The 21134-nt window shown below is 44.7% G+C and overlaps 1 protein-coding gene across 6 annotated transcripts in view; it reads left to right on the forward strand.

The window, feature by feature from the left end:
- Positions 1-21134, forward strand: part of ADCK1 (aarF domain containing kinase 1) — a 79928-nt gene that overhangs the window by 15830 nt on the left and 42964 nt on the right. For all 6 annotated transcript variants that reach the window (XM_017831531.1, XM_017831528.1, XM_017831534.1 and 3 more), the window contains one exon: positions 14379-14582. In XM_017831531.1, the coding sequence (XP_017687020.1) occupies positions 14379-14582 (204 nt within the window). The remainder of the gene's footprint in view (positions 1-14378; positions 14583-21134) is intronic.

A 21134-nucleotide genomic window follows, 5' to 3' on the forward strand; every position in this document is an offset into this window, starting at 1 on the left:
CTTGCCCTGCACAGCTGACCTCTGTTCACTTGCGCTGCCATCCTCTACCAGGCCCGAATCAGCTTCCTGCTTCCTCCAGCTCTGCCCTTACCTCTCCCTACTGGTGCCTCAGCCCTGGCTACCACTTCCCTGACCCCCCGCCATGCTGCTGGGCAGCATGGATACAGATTGGATACAGGTTTACCCCACCTGGCCTTGCATTCCTTAGTGATTTATGTGGGAAAGATTTGCCAGGATCTTAATTTTCTGAGAGAACTAAGACCCAGGTGCCAAACTCAGGCAGGACAGCTCTCCCAGGCAGGACAGCTCTCCCAGGCAGGACAGCTCTCCCAGGCAGGACAACTCTCCCAGGCAGGACAGCTCTCAGGCTGTGGTTTTGCACACTTGTGTCAATGACAGCCAAGACAGCAGGTTTCCCCTTCCTGTTCCCTTTCTGGAATAGGATTCCTAGATCTGGCAGAGCTTGGTACTCATCTGAGGAGGTGAGCTCCAGTGAATGCCTTAGCTTCATTCCTGGAAATCTCACACCAGAAACAGTCAGATGTCAGGTCCCATAACATGCTGAAATCCAATGAGCTCACAACCCAAGGAACTCTTCCATTTACAAACAACCAAGAAACCCATTGTATTTCATATTAGTTTGGATAGTATGGAAAGACTAATACAGACATGAATTTTATTTGAAGGATACAAAATTTAAATAAAACAACAAGAAAGAAGTCAAGCTCTGTCCTTTTGCAAAATCTTTGAAATGGTGGGATATATGTGTAGCAATAAAGGAAAGTTCCTTTAAATAGTGCTCACTGCTTAAAATTGTTGGACATATGTGTAGTAAATTAAAGAAGCAGCATCGTATCAATAAGACCATTTTCTCACATGACCCCCATCCCAATGGCAGATTCCCCTCCTTCCACCTGCATTGCTCAACAAATTTCATCTCAAGAGGGGAAATGAATTCTCAGTTGCAACATGCCTAGTAATTAACCACACTGTAATTCCGATGTGCAGTGCTGTCACCCACCATCGGGTGGGAGTGGAAAAGGCACTGCATTTTGTTGATGGTTGAACATTTGTTTTCCCCATCAATTTGACACCAGAGGTAATTGCCATTCCTGAAATATTCTCTCACTACTGTTACAAAGCAACTGTTCGGGACAAACTAATTATGAAGAATCTCGTTATGACAGATTAATAGGCCAACAGAGGAGATTTCTTTTTCTTCTTTTAGGCAAATAACAGTAAAATCTAGCAGCTCCCATACAAGTGCTGGAAACACATGCTTCTCTGTAAGCCAACATATTTTTTTTGGAGATGGGAGATTTGCAAAAGTAGGACTAGAGTATAGAATGAATTTCCAAGCATGCTTTTATTGAGCTTTTGGTTTCCCAATATTATGTCTCAAAATGAGCTTGAGTCTGGGCATTGCCATATGGAGGGGAGGTTTTCATGGTTAGTATTGGACCAGTGTCTTCTCTCTGCATCATGGTTGAGCAGTGTCATGAAGGCTTGGAAGTGAGGAATGCTGGACTTGTGGATTTTATGGATTTTAGAACAAGACACAAAATCATTATCTGGACTGCTTTATTGCCACTAAGGGTTCTCTCTATCAGGGAGGTCAAATCTGATGTGCTGGTTGAGTTCCAAGTGGCCAGTGGTGTTCCACCTGTTCGTGTCCCCCTGGAAGTTGCAGACTACCTGCTCCAAGTTATTCTTGTGGGGTGCTTTCTGGGAACTGTTGTGGTGTGGCCCAAAGGTGGCTGCCTTCCTATAGTAGAGGGGATTGAGGCACCTTGCCTCCCCATGACTGAAGCATTCTGTCAATGCTGAGAGGAGGAAGACTTTGTATTTCTCATTATTGTGTTTAGAAGCTCACCCAAGGTATGTGTAATCGGGACAGCAATCCATGTAGACTTGGTAACTGTGCTTTCAAAGAGGCACTGTATCTCTATATGAGGTATGTATCTCATAGCCGACTGGCTACTATGGGATGCTAGTGAATGCCAGGTGTTGATAAGCAAACAGTTAAGAAGGAGCCAATTTTAGGCTTCAGAATAGGCATAATGTAGATTTAAAGAAGCTCCTGGATGAGGCCTGTTCATGTTGCCAGCTTTGCCTTGATGTCTCACTCAAGTCACTCATCAAAGGATCTCTGTAGTTAGGACTGAGTTCCGTCTTACCATCTCCAGCCAAGTGCTTGTCCCTGCAGCACTCTGTCCCTGTCCAGAAAAGGAGCCAATCTTCAGTGGTATCAATGCACAGCTCCCTTCCGTGCCATGATCTCCTTTATGAGAGAACAGTGAAGCTCCACTCTTTTCCAGAGACCAAATCAAGACCATGTTTACCCCATTTTCCATCTTCTCCTGCCTGCTGACATCAACTCCCAGTTTCACTGTGACTTCATTCTTCTTCATGGGATCTCTGTCTCTCTGTGTGAAATATGTAAATGCTTTAATATTAAGTATTTGAGGCTAGAAGTCATAGATAGCATTGGTTTCGGATTACTAGCATCTGATTTAATTTCTTTGCTTTATATCCATCTTGTGTTGTGCTAATTCTCTATGGTCCTTTTTGGCATGCAAATTTTGTCTTTGGGAATATACACAGTGCTGATTGTACTTTGCCAGCAAGGTCCAATTCTTTGGAGGATCTTTGTCAGTATTATTGTTCTGTCAGGTTTTGCACCAATTGCCTTCTGTCTTGAGTTAACTGTTTGCCTTCTAGCCAAGGCTAGACATTAGCCATCTTTGACTAGCCTGTCAAAGGAGATTGCCTCTTGCCTGTTATCTCCAGTGCAGTGTCATCTTTGTTTTTCATGTCCAGTATTAGCCTCTTGTACTATATTCTCCCCATTCTGCAAAGCAGTGTTAACTTTTGCTTATGTCAGATTCAGACTGAAACATCTGGATTCCTAGATGGTGCTTTCTTTTTAAAATTGTGGTAAATGCTGCCCAGTATGCAACTTTCTCCCCACTAAAGTTGTAAGTGAGTAGTGATGGACTAGGCTTCCCTTACCCTGCCCTTTGGGGTACTTGCACAGGAGAGCTGTGGTAATAAGCATCTTTTAAATCAAGAAAAGCCACCCTAGATTTTTACTCGATAAAGCGCCTTTCCGATGTTTGTAGTTGCTTCTCTGGAAGGATGGAGGATAAATGTAGGGATGTCTCTTCACAGGCAATAGTGCAGAAATCTATTCTATAATGTTGTAGACTGAACCACTCTTAAATATTGACCAGAAACACTGATCCTGGATGAGATCAGTAACCTGCAGGTGGAGGCTTTCTGCTCCTTTTCTTCTTGTCTGTATGCACAGCTCCCCATATAGTGGTAAAGTTTTCTGTTGCACCCAATTCCTTGTAAATAAAGTAATGACTGACAGTGAGTCTACAGGTGGAAGGACACTCTGTTTCCTTAAAATTAGAGTGTGACAAGACATCCAACAGCTTTACTGACTATTTTACTTTAGGTTCTTATATTTGGCATTTACAAATGTAGCATTCCTGCCTCATGGATGCTCATTCATCTCTAAGATGAGAGGGAAAACTCAACAACTGGCAATGGTAAGGGCAAAATGTTGAATATATAATCGTATATAAAGATGATCTCAGTTTTATTCCCCTCACAACGTTGGTGAGGCACAGCCAAGTGCAGGGGAGGCATGTACAATGTTGTTCATTGTGATACCAGCTGCAGTAAAGGGAATTGCCTCTGGTACTACTGGGGGTAATTCCTTCTGCTTATTGTGGGAGCAAAAGCAATCTACTCTGGATAATGAATAATCAACATGTGGCCTCACCCGGGCTCTCTTTTTGTTCATCTCAGTTTGGTGCCATGTCAGATATTTATCTTTTACTTCATTAAACTGCTATCTCGTGCTATTTTAAAGTGGTCTTCTCAAAGCCAATGTAGGTTCTCTCTCTTCCTTGTGTTCCCAGCATCCATAAGGATTCAGTAGACCAAATGCTGCCTTCACTGGCCCCACAAAGCCAATTTTTTCCAAATTCCCCTTCCCTTAACAGCTGCAGAAACCTATTGTTTTCAGTGAGAAAGCACAGGAGTGGCTGCAAGGAAGGATCTGACCTTCTAATTGCAGTGTAACAAGTCTATTGATTGTATATGAATCAGAAGGGACACCAGCTCAGCCTCCCATACTGGTGACATTGCTGGGATGCTAATGGACACCAGCTGTCTTTCTTGGTGTGGAGATGTATAGTGTCAACTAGATAAAAAAGCTGGAGTTATTTATATATATTTTTTCACTGAAGTCAGCAGCTCTGACTGATACCCTAAAGGGAACAGACCTGCTGAGTAACAAGGGGACATTTTGTGTTTGTTTTGGTTTTTTTTTCAACATAGGCACTTTTAAAAGTAGAACTGCACTTTGCCATTGGTGATGACTTACTGGCACTCTGTTGGATGTGGTGCTGTGACAGTCACTGCAGTTTTTTGGAATTGACAGTGTAATCCCATCGTTGTTATCTTTCTTGACTTCCTCGTCAATCCAATTTAATAATTTATAGGTATTTCATGTGTTACTGTCTCCTTCCTCTTCAGGCATCCTGTTCCTGTGGGAAGAGGTCTGTACTTTAAAGGTCAGAGCTTCTCAGATTAAAGAAGGGGAAAGGAATCTGCCTCTGTCAGTTTGGTAAGGGGCTGTACTCTTTTTAGAGAGACTGCAAATGGAAACCCTTCTTTCTGAGTTCTGTCACCCAGCTGAATGCCGGTGTGCGTCCGCATGGCTGTAAGAGAGGGAGCCTGCTTGCTCTGCCCCTGTGGCCGTTGGAGTGACCTGTCAGGAGAGGAGTTGCATATGTACAAGGGGGAGAAGCTGCTGCTGCACGATTTAATCGCCTGACGTTGACTCAGATAGGTCCTGACTGGAGGTCAGCTGTGACGTGCAGCTGGTAGGGTGGGATTCAACTCTTGGGAAGAGAAAAATGTCAGCCCACATTCTTCAGCGTTGACAAAGTGGATGTGACTATTTCTCCCCTCCAGCTGCAACGGCTGCCTGCACTTCCTTCTTTTCTGCACACCCACAGTAGGAGAGCAGACTGTGTGGAGCTACCCTGTCTTGACCCTCAGCTGCTGAACTAGCTGAGACTTAGTTGAGCTTTCTCAATCTTTTCTTTGCTGCTTGGGCCATGCATCCTGATAAAACTTATCTTTCAGTGTCTTTCAGTGTATCTTTTGTCTGTTTGGGCTTCCTGTGGAGTCCATGGCTCTTCCAGCTCCATTTTATTGTAGGAGGGGGCCCCTGGTGGTCTAGTGGTTAGGGCGCAGCACTTTCACCGCTGTGACCCGGGTTCGATTCCCAGCCCCCCGAGCAGATGGAGCTCGTTAGCCCTGTAAGGCAATCCATCTAAGAGAAGGTCACTCTAAACAAACCTACATCCTGAGACCCTCACTGCCACTGTCCAAGCTTGCTCAGCCCTGGCAGATGAATCTCAGGATTAAAGGGTGGGCTCAGTTCAGCGCACGCTGTGTCTCACCTAAAAAATCCACTGCGCAGGCTCGAAGGGTTAATGACCTTTCCCAAATCTTCGCTCGCGAAGACTGACCATTATTATTGTAGGATGGATTGTGGGGACTAAGGGAAGAGGCTATCAGATCTCCATCTTCATTCCTGCTGCTAGGATCCTTCACTTAGCTTTGAAGTTATAGCCATAACTGTATGAGCTTCAGTGACAGCTAATTCCTACTGCGGCTTTGTTGGAGCTCTTTCCCCCACCCTCCCCATGGAGGAAGACCAGCCCTCACTTCCTTTCCAATGTCTCCTTACATGGGCATAGCTGTCTGGGGAGTGTTCTCCCTTCAGGTCACTCTTACTGCACAACATCATCTCTTACTGTTTAGTCAGTAGTTTGTGGTTTCTGTAGAGTGTGTCAGCAGCTCCTGTTTAGGGAACGCTCTTGAATGTAACACACATCTTAGTTGATATTGTTTCTTACAGCAACTGAAAATAGCAATTGGAACAGGGCTTAGTAGGACTGATGGCTGAGAGCCCCCACCACAGCTAAGCACAACTCCATTTAAGATGGTGTCTTTATAGCTCTCATGTTGTTTTCACTGGCATCCCACATAGTCTAATCCGAGCTGAGCTGAATTAATTTTATTAGCCAAATTTTGAGAGATGCTGTGTCAAATTTATTATCATTTCACCTGCCTCCTTAACAGGAGCTGCAGGCACTGTGATCAATGGATCAAGACATGTGCCTAATTTCATTGCAGCTTCTGTAAATGTCTCAGTGCCTTCTGCAGCTGTGCTGTTGAATTACTTTCTGTCCTCCTTGGGTTCTCTGCAATGGAGCACAGGACAGATCTGGTTGTATACCAGCACTATCAGGACAACAAGGCACTGAGTGCAGTTTTGTGAACCTGCTGCCTTTGCAAGTATTATACATCTGTGTATACATGTGTCTGGTCCTTCTGTCTTGTGCAAATCTGATCTGATCTACCCTCATATGTAAGTACCATTCATATTAATGTATATGCCCCACAAGAGAGCCAGTGTGAAGGACCTGTTGAATAGTCACAGGGTGAAACAGCCTCAAGAGCAGAACCTTGTTCAATGAAGGTGATGTCTGTGGGTGTAGGGGACTCAACTCTCAGATTCCTTTATTCAACAGTTAGATCTGGAACTAGTAGTGGGAGAGAATATACAGGTAATGCTGTAGGCACAGAAGTACTACAGCCCAGTTATTTCAGAATGATATTTCCCTTTATGTCTGACCAGCCCTTCCCTGTGCTCCTTGTTCTCCCAGCTCAGGATACTTACACAGAATAGTGCATTATATCACAGAGGTGTCTAGAGGGGAAACAGCTGCTCTCTTCTGATTTTTATCCTGAACTGCCCAACAGATAACTAATTGCAGCTCAGTTGCTTCTATTAGCTATTTACCTAAAATTGAGCTGGCTAATGAAAATGTTTCTAATTAATACGAGGCAGATTAAAACTCATTACAGCAAGGTCGTCAGTAATGAGAGATAATCAGAGCACAAATGACCGAGCTTGGAGTAAAATGAAGATGGAACACAAGCAGGCAATTGGTGCTGGTTGTGTATGCACCAGCCAGCAAGGGCAGGGTTCAGCAAGGTGACTGCTGGTGCTCTGTGCTGCAGTTGAGCAACCCTGCTTCCTCCTCTCCAGAGCAGCTCGGGGAGTAACTGGCTGAAGAGGTGGACCTCAGCCTAGTGTAAATGTGTCCTGAACCAAGTGACATCTCAGAATAGGGGTTTGGTGCTAGACCACCCTTTAGTCACCTGTACGAACCAAGTTGTGAATCAGGGTGTTAGCAGGAAGACTGTGGGCATAGGTGGGAGGTCAGTGTCTGTGTGTGCTTGTGTGTGGAAATTCAGAGTCCTGGTGGCTTGGAAGGTGGGAGCTTGCATATCTGCTCAGCATAAAATGTGTTGGCCTAGGTTTGGAAAAATCCCTTGTGATCTGCAGGGAAGTTTTGTACAATTCATGAAATGTGTTTGCTTTAAATTCAGCTGCTTGTAGCACTGCTGATATAAGGCCACAGCACCAACACCAGATTTCAGCTGTCTGACACAGGCTTACTGTGTATATCCTTCCATTAGTACAGAGTTTATTGGCCATCCCGCTAATTGTGCGACTCCTTGTTTCTGTGCTTGTGAAACTGAGAAGTTAAGAAATTGCCACATTATTCTGGGGGATCATCTCCATCCTTTATCCTTTCCAAGCTATAAAGTTTTCTTTCTCGCTTCCTTTCTGTCCCACCACCAACGAACTGTTGTGCCAGAATTTCTGAAGGATCTTGATTGGGTTATACATAACTTACACAAATAATGAATTTTTAGGTAGTGAGGTACATTGCTTCAGTTGTTCCAATTCCAAAGACATGGATATGTCTATCAGCAGCCATATGATCAGCTAGTATTAGTATAAGGAAGCATTTGAATGGGAAATATCTAGTGTGCTTAGGAATGAGCTTTTGTAAAAGGTAAGTAGGAAAGATAATACAAAAAGGAAGCAATAACAATTCCATTTAGAGTTGTGTGTCTCCCTGCAGCATCCCTGCTGTCAGTCAGTTTGATTACCAGGCTGATAGTGTTAGTAAAGGCTATAGTAGTTTATATTAACTGTATGCTTATTCAGATTTGTAGGAAGAGGAGATAACAGCCCCTTAGACACAACTACACTGTTATTGAAATGGGCTCTAGGTTTTGTATTGCTGTTTTTAAAGCACCCAAGTACCCTATTCACATCATCAGTAACTGTATCCTCTCTAAACCTTTCCTGATCTTTTGGCCATTGATTTCAGTTTCTCACTGCATTAAATTGAGGTGGACATCCTTTCATTCCTCTCTGGTTTGTGCTGTCCTGAGTCATCTAAAGCTCTTCTGTAGTTTTACCAGTTGTGTGCATATGGCCCTGTCATTATCAGGGGTGGAAGAGAAAAGGACTATGACCAGGTTTCTTTCCTATCTTCTCTGACATGTCTTCTCTCCCTCTCCAGCTTACTGTGTTTTAGGGATACCCACCACAAAGGTGTGATAACATCCTCTCTTCCCTCTGTAGGGAGTCCAAGGGACAGCCTGGCTATTCCAGGCCAGTCTCCTGCTACTGCAGGTATTCCTGGAAGATCTTTCTTGTCCAGGATGTCTGGCAGCATATATGCTTGGGATGCTCCCACCCACTGTGTGCCACAAGGTTCTTCCCTGAATCCCAAGGGCTAAATATGAAAGACCATAAGCAGCAGTTCTGCTGTTCTGTGGGAAGAAAACGAGTCAATCACCAATATCCCAAGTCCTTGCAATGGCAGGTAACTTATTAAATATGGAAGATCCTTGGAAACAGGTTAACCGCAGCAGAAGATTTAACCATAATTTGGGAGCTGGATACACCAAACAGGTTCTTTAAAGATTCTAATAATGCACCCTGTTTGCATTCTGTCTCTCGTTGTGGGTAATTTCTGTCTTGATGCCTTGAGCAAGAGTGTGTAAAGCCCTTTAGACATTTTATTACCTGTAATGTTCTTATGAGTCTGTAAAATGGGGAATAGGGATCCTGAGTTTTGTAAAGAGCTTTGTAAAAGCACTTTTAGAGATGAAAAGCTCCATATAAAATCAGGTATGGTTGTTTTATCATAGATATCCAAAGACTTTCTCAGTTCCATTAAGCTTTGGCTTCTCTGTCCTGTGACAGTGAGTGCCACTGGTTAATGCTGTATTGTGCAAAATGGGGTGTAAAAATGTGTAACCTTGCAGCTATCTACACTGAGGGTGATTTCCAGGTGTATTGATTGTTCACCTATCTTTGGTAGGGACTTGGCAGGGCTTGTTTTTCCATGGTGGTGAATAATATCTGTTGCATCTCGTGGAGTTTTTGTCACTGCACTGTTCTCTCCTTTGCCAGATCACTATCAGGGAAATTAAACCTTGGTGTAAGAACAGGTGAAATGGGACGCTGCTGTTTGTTTTTGACAGTAATGCAGGTCAACCCATTTATAGTAGAGAGCTTTTTCTGCCTTCTGGGCACCACCTGGACCTGTTTACCTTTTCATCATGTTTCTCTGTTGCCAGTGGTAGTTCATCCTTACTGGAAATAACAGCGATGCAGATGCTAAGATAGACAGGGCTTCTGCAGTATCATCTGATGTGAAGGAGCTCAGAGCAGGTTGAAATGAAGCTGTGGTGAAACCAGCACTAAATGTTGCAGCCTTGTCCTAACTGGAAAGTCTCCCACTGCTGCTGTCCATAGTGCTGGGCTTTTGAGCTGGGAATGGGATAAAACAAGCGATATTCTTGCATCTCCAGTAATTACTGAGTTTTCTTTTCACTCTTTGTGAGGCAATTTATTGAAAGCCACTTGAAAGTCCCAATAAATATCTCTTTGCTATTGACCATTTTATTAACATCCTTACAGTATTTTAATGGACTGGTGAAGAATGATTTTGTTCCCCTCAAAATCCCTGTTGGCTTCTTTTTTCAGTCATATCACATTTAGCTAGATGATTTTTAGTACTCTCTGTAATTATTGTCTCAACTAATTTAGTTGATACAGAAATAAAGCTTGCAGGACTATAATTTCCCAGTTTAGTCTGGATTTTCCTTAAAAGCAGGGCAACACTTATTCCCTTTCAGTCCTCTGGAAGTTAATGGTTTTAATATGAGGTCTCCTTTTTATTACAATTATTAACTTTTCAGCTACTTTTTGCATTTATGTCTAATTTTTATATGATTGAAGTTTTCAAGGTATTTTCTGGAGATACCTTTCTTGAAATACTGTCTTGGACAATGTATCTCCACTGTAAGCAGCGATGGGAAGGCTCCTCCTCAGCATCCTGCTCCATGCAGGAGGAGAAGTACCTGCTTTCCCTTGCTCAAGCTGGGAGTAGGTGGGATGTGAGCAGGCACCACATGGTGCAGAGCTGTTCCTGCTCACCTGTATGAGAGCACTCTCCAATATGGAGGTGCGAGGAGGAGCAGCTTTTCAAACCCTGTCCTCTGGGCAAAATCCAGCATGACGTCCTTTGTGAGATGTCTGTGTTTACAGTGTTCCTGGAGGCAGCGCTCATCACCAGGATTTTCTGGTAACTTGTTTGTTGTGACTTTGACTAATTGCATTTCAAATTTTCTCTCTGCATTCCTAATCCTCATTTCACGTTTTGCCAGCTAAGAGTACGCCCTTCAGAGTTGGGATGACTTTTCTGAAACATTTCAGAAGTGGCTTCCACCACTTACTTTACTTTCTTTAGTGGCCTTTCTGAGCCCTTTTGCCACCAGGTCTGTCACCAGATACTGAAATTTTCACTGATATATTTTAACCGGTATTTATTTTTTTCTAAATTAATTCCTTTATTTTAAGACCTGATTAGCATCTGTCAATTTATGGTACCTGCACATCTGATGTTCTGAAGAGCAGTTCTTTGCCAATGTCTCTGTGAATATAGGCTCCTTGAAAAGCATCCAAATGACTTGAGAAGCCAGGTCTGCTTATACATTCCTGGGTAAATTAAAAAGTACTACTTTGCAACTCTGCTTGCTGAGCATGTGCTTCATGCTAGAGGTGCCTCCTCTCCATAGCTGACAGTTGTTACTTTCACAGTTTTAATAATCAATCCCAATCTACCCAGGGTTTAGGTAAACTTCGTGAGTCTGATAGCCATGCTGTGGGCCAATGTAGAATTTGTCCTGCTGAAATTTGGGGAAGGGGTTTAAGACAGAAAGAGATGCCCATGTGGACTGAGGAAAGAGACATATACACAGACAACATTTGTGATCTGAAGGGCTTCCTGAGGGAATCTTAGTCTTGATATTTCTCAGTACATGAAGTGCTTCCTTACTCTGCAGTGTGCTCCTAGGCATGATACATACAAGCAGGTTCGTATAAAACTATCTGTTGTTTCCAGCGCTTTTTGCTGATAAAAAGTCTTTGAAGCACTGCTTGTGCAAGAAAGAGCAGTATCTTGTGAGATTTTTTGAAGAAAAGTTCTGATTCATTCTGGGATTCCATCTAACTTGTATCTTCTCTAGGGTAGAACAGAAACGTGGGTCAACAGCGTTGGGCACTGTAGTAAGAATGTGACACTCTTACTTTGCCTATGATGAGGGAAATGTCATCTATCAGAGAAACAAATGCTGCATCTGGACTGTGACCTAGCTTGGGGAGAACCAAGAAATTAATAGATAGCATTAGGAATACTTTCGTGCTAAAAACCCTGACCTGGTTGATAAGAAAAGAGACCTTAAAAGCTGCGTTCACAGTCCTGCTTCATGCTCACTGTACTTCTACCTCTAATGCAGACTGAAGTTTTGTAAAATGTAGGGCTGCATGGATAGATTTCCTCCTTCTGAGACAAGTTGCCTGGCCATCTTCTGTCTCTCAAGCAGGTGCAGGAGCTGGCATTCCCTGGTCCAGCCAGCCAGCCAGGGCAGCTGTCTCTTAGGAGTTGTAGCCAAACCAGTTGAGAGAGCATGGTGGAAGATGCTGTGCATGGGGGTTTTGTTCTGTTTTGTTCCTAGAGCCCTCTGTAAGGATCCTCTTGTCTCTCCTGGCCTGGACCGCTGTGTCCATAAGGCCACCCATGTTCTCAGCAGTGTGGATAAGTTTGGGAAGGCCAGAATTTCCTCTCAGCTTGTGCTAGAGGAAAGGAGCTATTTCTGCCTCCTTCTCAGCAGTGACCGACATGAAGATACACTCTGTATCTAAGCGTGCCTACAACCAGTTGCATTTTTAGCTACATGAGTTTTCCATTCCGTTTTTTCCATCTCCCTTGGTGATCCATGTGGGGTGGGTAGTGCATTGGAGCCAGCACCTCTGCCCTGAGCTGGCTGCCCAGCCTGACACCCATCACTGTGCTGCAGCCCCAGGGTTGCTGCTGCTCTGCCCTAAGCCATGCTGCAGCCTGGAGTCATTTGATGGGCTCCTGCTGTGCCTGTGGGAGGTCACAGGGCTCTGTGCTGAGCTCAGTGCTGGGTTTTTGGAATACACCTGCAAGGAGCCTTGCCCCTGTTTCCTGCTGTGCCTTTGGCTATGCCTGCCCAACACCTTGAGGGGAGGTGGCTGGCCACCATTCCCCTTGCCCTTCACTGCTGGCAGGGGGTTTCCTCCACAGCTGGAGGCAGTGGGCAGAGGGTGGTAATTTGAGCTGCATAAAAACTATTTCCCTGTAATTGGCTGCACTCACAGTGCTGTGACAAACTACCCAGCTGCTCTGACTCCCTCTCTCCCACTGCCTTTCTCTTTCATCCCATTACTCCCTCTCTGGTTTACTTGCTTTCTCATCTACTTTCGCAGCTTCCTTTCCTTGTTGCCTTTTGGCCTGCTTTTGCCACCGCTACACACAGAGGAGGAGAGTAGGGAAAGAGCCAGTGCAGAGGCTTGTTACAGAGGAGCTGTTGTAAAATGCAGGACAATAACGTGGGAGACTTCAGGCATGCTTGTGGGTGTTATTTGCTGCCTATGTATTTTCAGGTGTTTTTGAGCCAGCAGTATGCTGGGTGAAGCTCACTCACCTAGCACGAGTTACACTTGCCTGTATGCCTCCACCTAGGAAAGTGTGTGCGTGCATCAGACTGTCAAGTCTCATGCTGAGTGTGAGACTTGCACATTAGGCTTTCTCCTCACACTCCCCTAGGCCTGTGTTTTGTGCACTTGCAGCTCAGCACCCAGTCTGTCCCCTGACATGTTCCCAAATGCGGGACACTCATGGCACCGCTTTGCAAGAGGGCAAAAACAGCCACTGAATGGGATGGGGGTTTGTGGTGTTCATGAATGTTTGTTGTGTTGTTCCTTTCTGCCATGTACTTTGAGGCTTTTGGTGCAGCCCCTCACCCCAGGATTTCGGGCAGATGAGAACCGCAGACACAGGATTTGACCTTCAATGACTTCTGACACAGAAGCCAGAGGAATTGGGAGCCTTCATGCAGATAGGTGTCAAGCGTTAACAGAAGATGGGTGCACAGTTATTTTTTGTTATTGATTTGCTTAGGTTTTATTAATGTATCAGAGTAAACTTATCTGAAGTTCATTAAATATTCAATATAGCTGTGTCCTTGGCAGAAGGCTTTTCTAGTGAGAGTAATAAAGGCAGAATAAATCACTGTCACTGAAGGATGTGGTGGCTGGCCTGTTCTTGAGGAGCAAAATGAACCCCAAGAGCTAAAATTCAGACCAGGCAAGTGGTTGGTGATGGGTTTTGTCATTTGGTAGTTGGCCATGGTGAGCATAGCTGGCAAGTCTTCTAATTCTTAGTTGCTCAAACCATTGTCGCTGCAGACTTTATTGGCAATGTAAGCAGTAAGACCAAGACCTGGCTGCACTGAAGGGGTGTAATTTCCCCTTGTGTATGTCCGAGTGAGGTGAGGGAGATGAAGGACTGCCCACATACTGTCCTCACTGCCAAATAGACATCTGTAATTTTGATTTTTAACAGACTCTTCTTCCAAGTTCCTGTAATTTTCTGGGATGGTATCTGTGGTTTTCCTCTCATTTTAATTCTCTGCACTCACACTATGAGTCTAGCATAATAGTTGTGGTACTGACTTTTGTCTTTTGACGAGGGATTCCCAAACTGTGCATCATAGTGATGTATGACAGCAACAAACCAATGCTGCCCTATGGCTAGCCATCTTATTCTCTGCAAGGATGAGCCAAAAACTAATGGGCTGTCACTGATCATGATGCCTGTACAAACAAGCGTCGAAGCCCTTTATACTCTGGAGCTTCTTGTCCTGGTCTGGTTCAGCCCAGCCAGAGTCCTAATACTTAACTGACACATTAGATGATGGTGCCCAAAATGAAGAAAGGAAATCCTTGGTCTGCTTAAATACTGGACAAATAAAAGATACATGTGTGGGCATGTACATGTAGCAGACAGCAAAAGGGCTTAGCTGATGTTCTGGTCTTTTCGCAGGTGCACCTGCGCTCTGCTGAGCGCCTCCGGGAGTTGTGCTGCTCCAACCGAGGCACTTTCATCAAGGTGGGACAGCATCTGGGAGCGCTTGACTACCTGCTACCCGAGGAGTACACCCGCACCCTCAAAGTGCTGCACAGCCAGGCCCCACAGAGCACCAGACAGGAGATTGAGCAAGTTATCCGTGAAGATCTGGGCAAAGAGGTAGGGTCAGCCATAGTCTCTGTTGGCTTCTCCGGTTTTAGCAAGCCCTAGGCAGCTAGAGGAAGGAAACTGGTAGTTCTCAGTTGTAAGAGATACCAACAGGAGATACCTCTTCCTTGGCTCTGAGAGAATTCCTTGGCCACGCGAATTTTCCCTGTCCATCAGTGGGCATTATTGGCAAGCTTAGGTAAGGAGAAGATAACAGAGGAGTATGAGTGTGAAAGCTGCCAGGTGGAAGTGGCAGGACTCAGCAGAGCAGCGAAGTCTATATGCCAAGACAACAGGGTAGCTGGAGGTCAGAGTGGAGGGCTGTCTGCCACACTGAGGGGTGGAAGCTGAAGGTATTGATGTTCAGGACAAAGATGTATTGGCAGAACTCTGTGAGGGATGACTGCTCTCCCCTGGCTGCACTAGACCAATTCCAGCTAGCACTGACAGCCCTTTAGTTTCTCAAGCCCCTAATTAACCCCCAAAGAAAATAATAGCATAAATCACTTTTGGTGCTGCAGTCAGGTAATGCAGTAGCCCAGAAGTCAGTGCCACCATTAACCCTTAGCAGCCCACAGCACTGAGATGAGTAGACAGGTGCCTGTGTTCATTAGACATAAGGAGAGTAACCACAGTAAATTAGAGAGAGTGTTCTGCTACTTTGTATCTTGCCCCTTACAAGAAGAGGTCCCCTCACACTCCGGCCCAGGTTGAGGAGAGGCATTTCAGGGATCACAATTGACATGGTAAGAAGGAGGAAGGAGGCAAGTGTGCAAAAGAATGGTAGAGAAGGTATGTGTGAAGGGGAGGAAGATAGTAAGTTGAAGAAGGGAAGCAGTGTGTACATCTTTTACTGCTCATATAGAGAGATTTTTAGGGGTGTTTTTGGTTGTTCTGGCCTGTCTGACTGTGTGGTAAGAAGGTATGGGGGGAATACAAGGAGGTAGGTTAAGTATTTGCACCTAGAGGGTATATTGTGGGTGGTTTTGGATGGGGTGGGTCTACCTATGTGTAGTTTAAGGGTCTAGATATTGTCTAGCCAGGAATGACAATGAATATCTCTCTGCAGTTTAATGGCGAGGTTAATGTCAGCCCCCAGCCTGCAAGATGCTCCCTCTATCAGCACTGCATCCTTGTAGCATGGCTGGTACCAGCTGTGTTTCATAGCTCAGTGGATAGATGGAGCAGGGCAGGCTGGCTGCTCCCGGCAGGCCCCTGCCTCCATGAGCCTCCATCTGGCAATCTCCCCTCCACAGGAGCTGTAGAAAGCCATCCCAAGGTTAGCCCACATTAAATTACCACAGCAGCCACCTCTGGCACAGTTTGTACGGTGTCGCTTAAAGGCTAAAGTAGGTGCTCAGAGATGCACTTTTTTCTCAAGTGTGCATTCAGCTGCCACTGATACTCCCTGGTTTCTTTGTGCTTTTTAGGAGCTAGACAAATGCTCTGTGCCTCATTGGTTCCCAGTGAAGCAGCTCGAATACAGTCTTCACAGCAGCCTTACCTCATAGCATTCTCTTCGCCCACAAGAGCAGTGCTGGGCAATATTTAATTTTAAAGAAATGGGGAGAAAAAAAAGGTAGAAATGGGAAGAAAGTGATAGAGAGCAAATGGTAATGAGAGAAAGAGAGCAATGATAAAAGAGATAAATGAAGAGAATAACATGTATAAAAATAAAGGAGCTCGTAAAACCGATTGGTATTAAAGCTGATGTAAATGCCAGTGTTAATAGTTACAAAGTACCAAAGCAAGGTATTTGAAAACTGAAAGGATTTGGGGAAACTAATGCACCAAAGTTGTCTTTGCTGGAGCCCAGAGGATTTAGTAGAGTTACTTCAGGAACAAATTTAATTCCAGTGTAGTTAGATCCTCACTCCATTTTAAATATGACATACTTAACTAAAATATAGGTGGTAGAGGGGCAAGGTGGAGTGTCAGGGCAGAGGAGAGTGCAAAGAGGGATCCTGAAATTTTCCTCTTTGGAGCTAGCATCAAACATCGAAATTGCAGATGAATTCAAATAGAAGAGAAAATGACAGTGAGGGAACCTTCCCAGGGTGCCTAGGCCTAGCCCTCCTGCTCTTGAATTCAGTGATAAGACTTACAGTTCCCCCATCAGGCCCAAGAGCAGGGCTCTTCAGATGAGTCTTAAGTGTAGGCAAGAAGTAATTACGTGCAGTTTGGATCAGTGCAGAAAAAATGGAAGAAAGAGCAACTGGAGATACAGAGATACCTAGGGAGGAATGTGACAAGCTGACAAAGTAGTCAAGAGTTTGCAAAAGGGCATGAAGATCAGAAAAAGTTAATTTCATGTATAGAAGCATTGTACCTTCGTCAGTTAGAAATAGTCTGCCTTCTGATGTGACCTACTCCTGAGAGTCTTAACACAGACTTGGATGTTTGACAGATGATTGTGGGAAAACTGGCATAAATGACTGTGCCAGTGGGACTATGTTTGGGCAAAGATGTTTGTGAGGGGGATTTACAGTAGTTCAGTGTGGTTCTGTTGTCCCCACACAGACTTTGCGTGATACCCTGCTGATGGGGGATCTCCCGTTCTAGGCCAGCATCACGGACAGGGACTGGGAGCTGCAGCATGTAGTTCTGTTGCATGAGCTAACTGATTTAAAGACAAATGGCATGTGTGCTATTCTGACACAGAAGGAGAAGCATTATATATGCTGACTAGTGGGTTGTTCTGTCAAACCCTGTTTTAAGTCTAGGAGCAATTTGTGTACCTATCAGGGATCATTGGGATAAAAATAATCAGTAGTGAGCAGATGCTGTCTCTCTAATCTCAGCCATAGTGGTTTGGCTAAGTGATGGTGGGAGGTGATCATTCTCTTGAATACTGTTTGTGAGAGGTTGTGGTGGGGGGGGTGGGATTCGCAAAGTAACACAGTAGTAGCAGTAGGAGAGACTACACAAAGAAATCTTTGCACTGACTCCTGGAAACAATCACCAGTAAGATCACAGAGTAAGAATCTTCTGGGGAGACAACGAGGATACCACAGGTAGGGCTCATTCTGGATGTATTCCTTGGAGCAATTGGGAAAAGCTGTGTGCATAAGAATGGGTGATAAGATATGAATAAAAGAGTCTCTCCTACCTCTATTTTTATCTTCCTTGCTTGAGCAAGGTTCTGAAAGTGAAAAGGTGTCAAGCGTGGAAAATGAAAGCAAAACGAATATATTCTTTCTCTGCAGAACTATAAATGACATAGGGAGAGATAACTGGTTCAGCTAAGCACTCTAACTCAACAAAGTGTATGCCAAGCAGAGCCAGGCAACTTCTGGTGAAGTGTGGACACCAAACATTTAGGGAGAAAGAGTGATGAGGGGCTCTGAAAGATAAATCTATCAGAGTGGTTATACCTTTAAAACACAAAATTGTTGTGCTTAGAAATTAGAAAAGATGGAAGGAATACTTTGCCAGCACTGGGATCAGGGGCATTTCCTCTCTCTGGCAGGTCTGTTGGACGGGACTGTCTTGTGGCTGCGGGATACAGGGATGTGGGAACAAGCACCACTAACAGACTGGGGGAAACTGAATTAAGGTCATGCATCTGCATTCAGTTAATTAGAATCAAAAAAGGAGTATTTTGGCCTTGACCATGTTTTGATAAAGGGAGTGCTGTTTTCCCAAAGTGGAAAACAGCTTAAAGGTCTGCATGGTAGTATGTGTGGTTTCTGCCGTAATTGAAAACAGTCACAGAATGGTAGTGTGTGAATGTGTGAAACCAAAACATTGGGTCCCCAAAGTTTTGGGAATTCTAATTAACTGAATGGCAACACCAGGTGCTGTTTACCTGAAGAGGTTAATAAAAGGGGAATGCAGAGAGCTCTGCGGAGAATCCCGAAAACCAAATTCTATGTGTGCAGCCTCATTTCTTCAGTGCTCATGGTTGCCATACAGTGATACTGGGGAAGTGGTGCCAATTTGGTCCCAGAGCAGAGATGTAGAACCCAGGGTATCTCTGACTGTGGCCAGGCTACCTGACACCCCTTCTGTATCTGTCAAAAAGGCTTCCTGTCCTGCATGTGATTTCCGTGGACAAAGTGCTCAGAGGAACTAATTGTTGATTGCTAAGACTGATCAGACTATTGTGAAACTCTCCTCTTTCAAAAGTACATCTGCTTCACTCTGCTCTGCTCAATGCTGTTCCAGACCTTTCCTCATCATAGGATAGAGTCATTGCAGAAGGTCTTGACAGCTTTTACAACCCTGGTCTTCCAGATATCCTTGGTGCCTTTCTGTTATCTGGCTCCACTACTGTCCAGTGCAGTCCTTAATACGGGTCTCGCTTCTCTGCAGCTGTACAAGCATAATGAGTTTAGATACTTGCTTCACTGTGTACTCCTGTCTGTGCCAACACACTCTTTTACCTCCTTCTAGTCCCAAAATACCTCCTGGTTTGCTGTCATATTGCACATCCCAGAGGGCCACAGCATACTCTGCCCCAGCAGCAGCACTCTACTACCTCTCCTGTATACAGCAAGATGTCACTTTTCACACCCCATTGCTCATCGGCTTCCAGCCCACCCTTACACATTTTTAATCAACTTAATGGCGTTTTCCCTAAGACTAATGTACACAAACTCCCTCTCGGTATATTTGTGTACTCCATGCTCTACTCAGGCTTTATCTCATGTTGGAGGTGATTTTCCTTGGTGGGAGACGCTCCCTCCTTCCCCATCTCTCACACTGTCCCTTCAGAAATATCCCAGTTCCTGTCCTTCTCCTTTCTGGCAGCTTTCAGTCAAGCAGGTTCTCTAGTCATTGCTCCTATGTCTGGGCTGAGGTTGCACAGTTGGGGATTAGGGCAAGGATAGAGTTAGCATCCCTCCAATGAGGCCAGTGTGGTCCCAGGTAGGGTCTTTCCCATGTTGGTGGGATGCTTGTGTCACACAGCTGCCCAGATGCTCTGTGTCCAGGCTGTGTAATTGCTTAGGGGGTGAGAGGCTGGTGTAGGGCAGAGGGCCAGTCTCACCTGCCATGAGAGTGAGAGTCTCTCCTTCTCCTCCTTGACTTATCTTCGGGTCTCTGGCCTCTTGCTAACAGTTGTTGAAGCTGTTGCAGAGAAGAGTGGAAATTGCTGAAGCTGAGCAATCTCAGATGCTGTCAAATGAAGGATCCCAAGAAATCCTGCGTACATACTTATACCATTGCTGGGGAGTTTGCTGTGCTCCGGGAAGGCTGAGACAAAACAAGCTCCACAGGGAGAACACACCAGTGATTGAAAGTGTTGCTTACAATGCTTGCTTTGTTCAAAGCTGGAGGAAAGGGCTAGGGAGAACTCAAAGGTCAATGCTTGTCTTTGCTGAAGCCGAATCATATAAAGATTTCATCATAAATAAATGGAAAGACAGTCATTTGAAAGGATGTCAGTCTAACTCTGCTTTGTGGGAATGCAGGTAATGGGAAGTAGTTTCTAATAGCTTGATTACCCAGCACCTCCAAGGAGACCATCCTTTTCATTCGCAATTAATTGCAGCTTTTACCTGTTGTTCAAGGACTATTTTGCAATTTGCAAGAAACCTCCTGCTCACTGATTGAGCAGGGCAGGATATGTCAATGGTTTGACTGTGATTTATAAACAAAGCACATGTGGTAGAAGAACCTCCTGTGTTGTGATTTGTGAAGCAGGATGCCTTTTCACAGTGATGTTTGGAGAATCCAGCCTTGGATTCCTACTGTTGTACCTGGCACAGCACCAGTGCTGTGCAGGTAAGAAACAGATACTCTTTGAGAAGTCATTGTCTGTGCAGCAAAACCATGGCTAAGAAGAATACTGCCCTTTGTCTTACTTTAAATTGCTCCCAAAGTTCTTAAAATGTTTTCTAAGTTGGCTACATGAGTATTATTCATATGCTGTTGAGATGTACCCATATACACCTGGGTGCATGGTTACCGCAATGATCTGCAGCAATGCCACGTGGCCATTTGACAGGGAGGGACAAAAATCATATGTCCATGTGAGCCTGCCATGGGAAAGATTTAGAATGAGACCACAGCGAGGTGCTAATCCCCACAGCAAGAGACTTACCTTGCTGAAGTATGAGAAAAGATGGAGGGAATAGAAGAGACTCCTTTTACTCCTATTTCCATGTGCATTCTTGGTGTATTATGGCAGCCTTTGCTGTGCCAGTAACAGGGAGAATGATGGACTGTACCTACATTCTGGAATTGTTGATTAGTATTTTAAGCTCTGGTGAGAGATATGGTTATTTCGGACTTGCAGAACTATTGAAGCAGTGCTCAGCCCTGTGGGAGAGCAGCTAGGCCTTCAATAGGCTGTTGGGTATTACACTTCATGTCCTACAGCATCCAAGTTATTCCCAAGGGAATATGAACCACTTTCTGTAGCTGGCTCCACATGATGCCCTAGAGAAGATTAATTTACTGTGCTAGGTCACAAGGTCTTCAGGTCATGATGCTGCAGATTCTGTTATGTCTCTGGAAAGCCTCTTCCCGGGCTGGTACTGTTGTCTAAGCCATCCAGGATGCCAGGGCACATGCCTGCTTCCTCCAGTGTTGCACAGCCTTGTGCTCAAATGTTCTGCC

This window comes from Lepidothrix coronata, unplaced genomic scaffold, assembly GCF_001604755.1.
Source record: "Lepidothrix coronata isolate B3197 unplaced genomic scaffold, Lepidothrix_coronata-1.0 Scaffold192, whole genome shotgun sequence".
NCBI classification, from domain to species: Eukaryota; Metazoa; Chordata; class Aves; order Passeriformes; family Pipridae; genus Lepidothrix; species Lepidothrix coronata.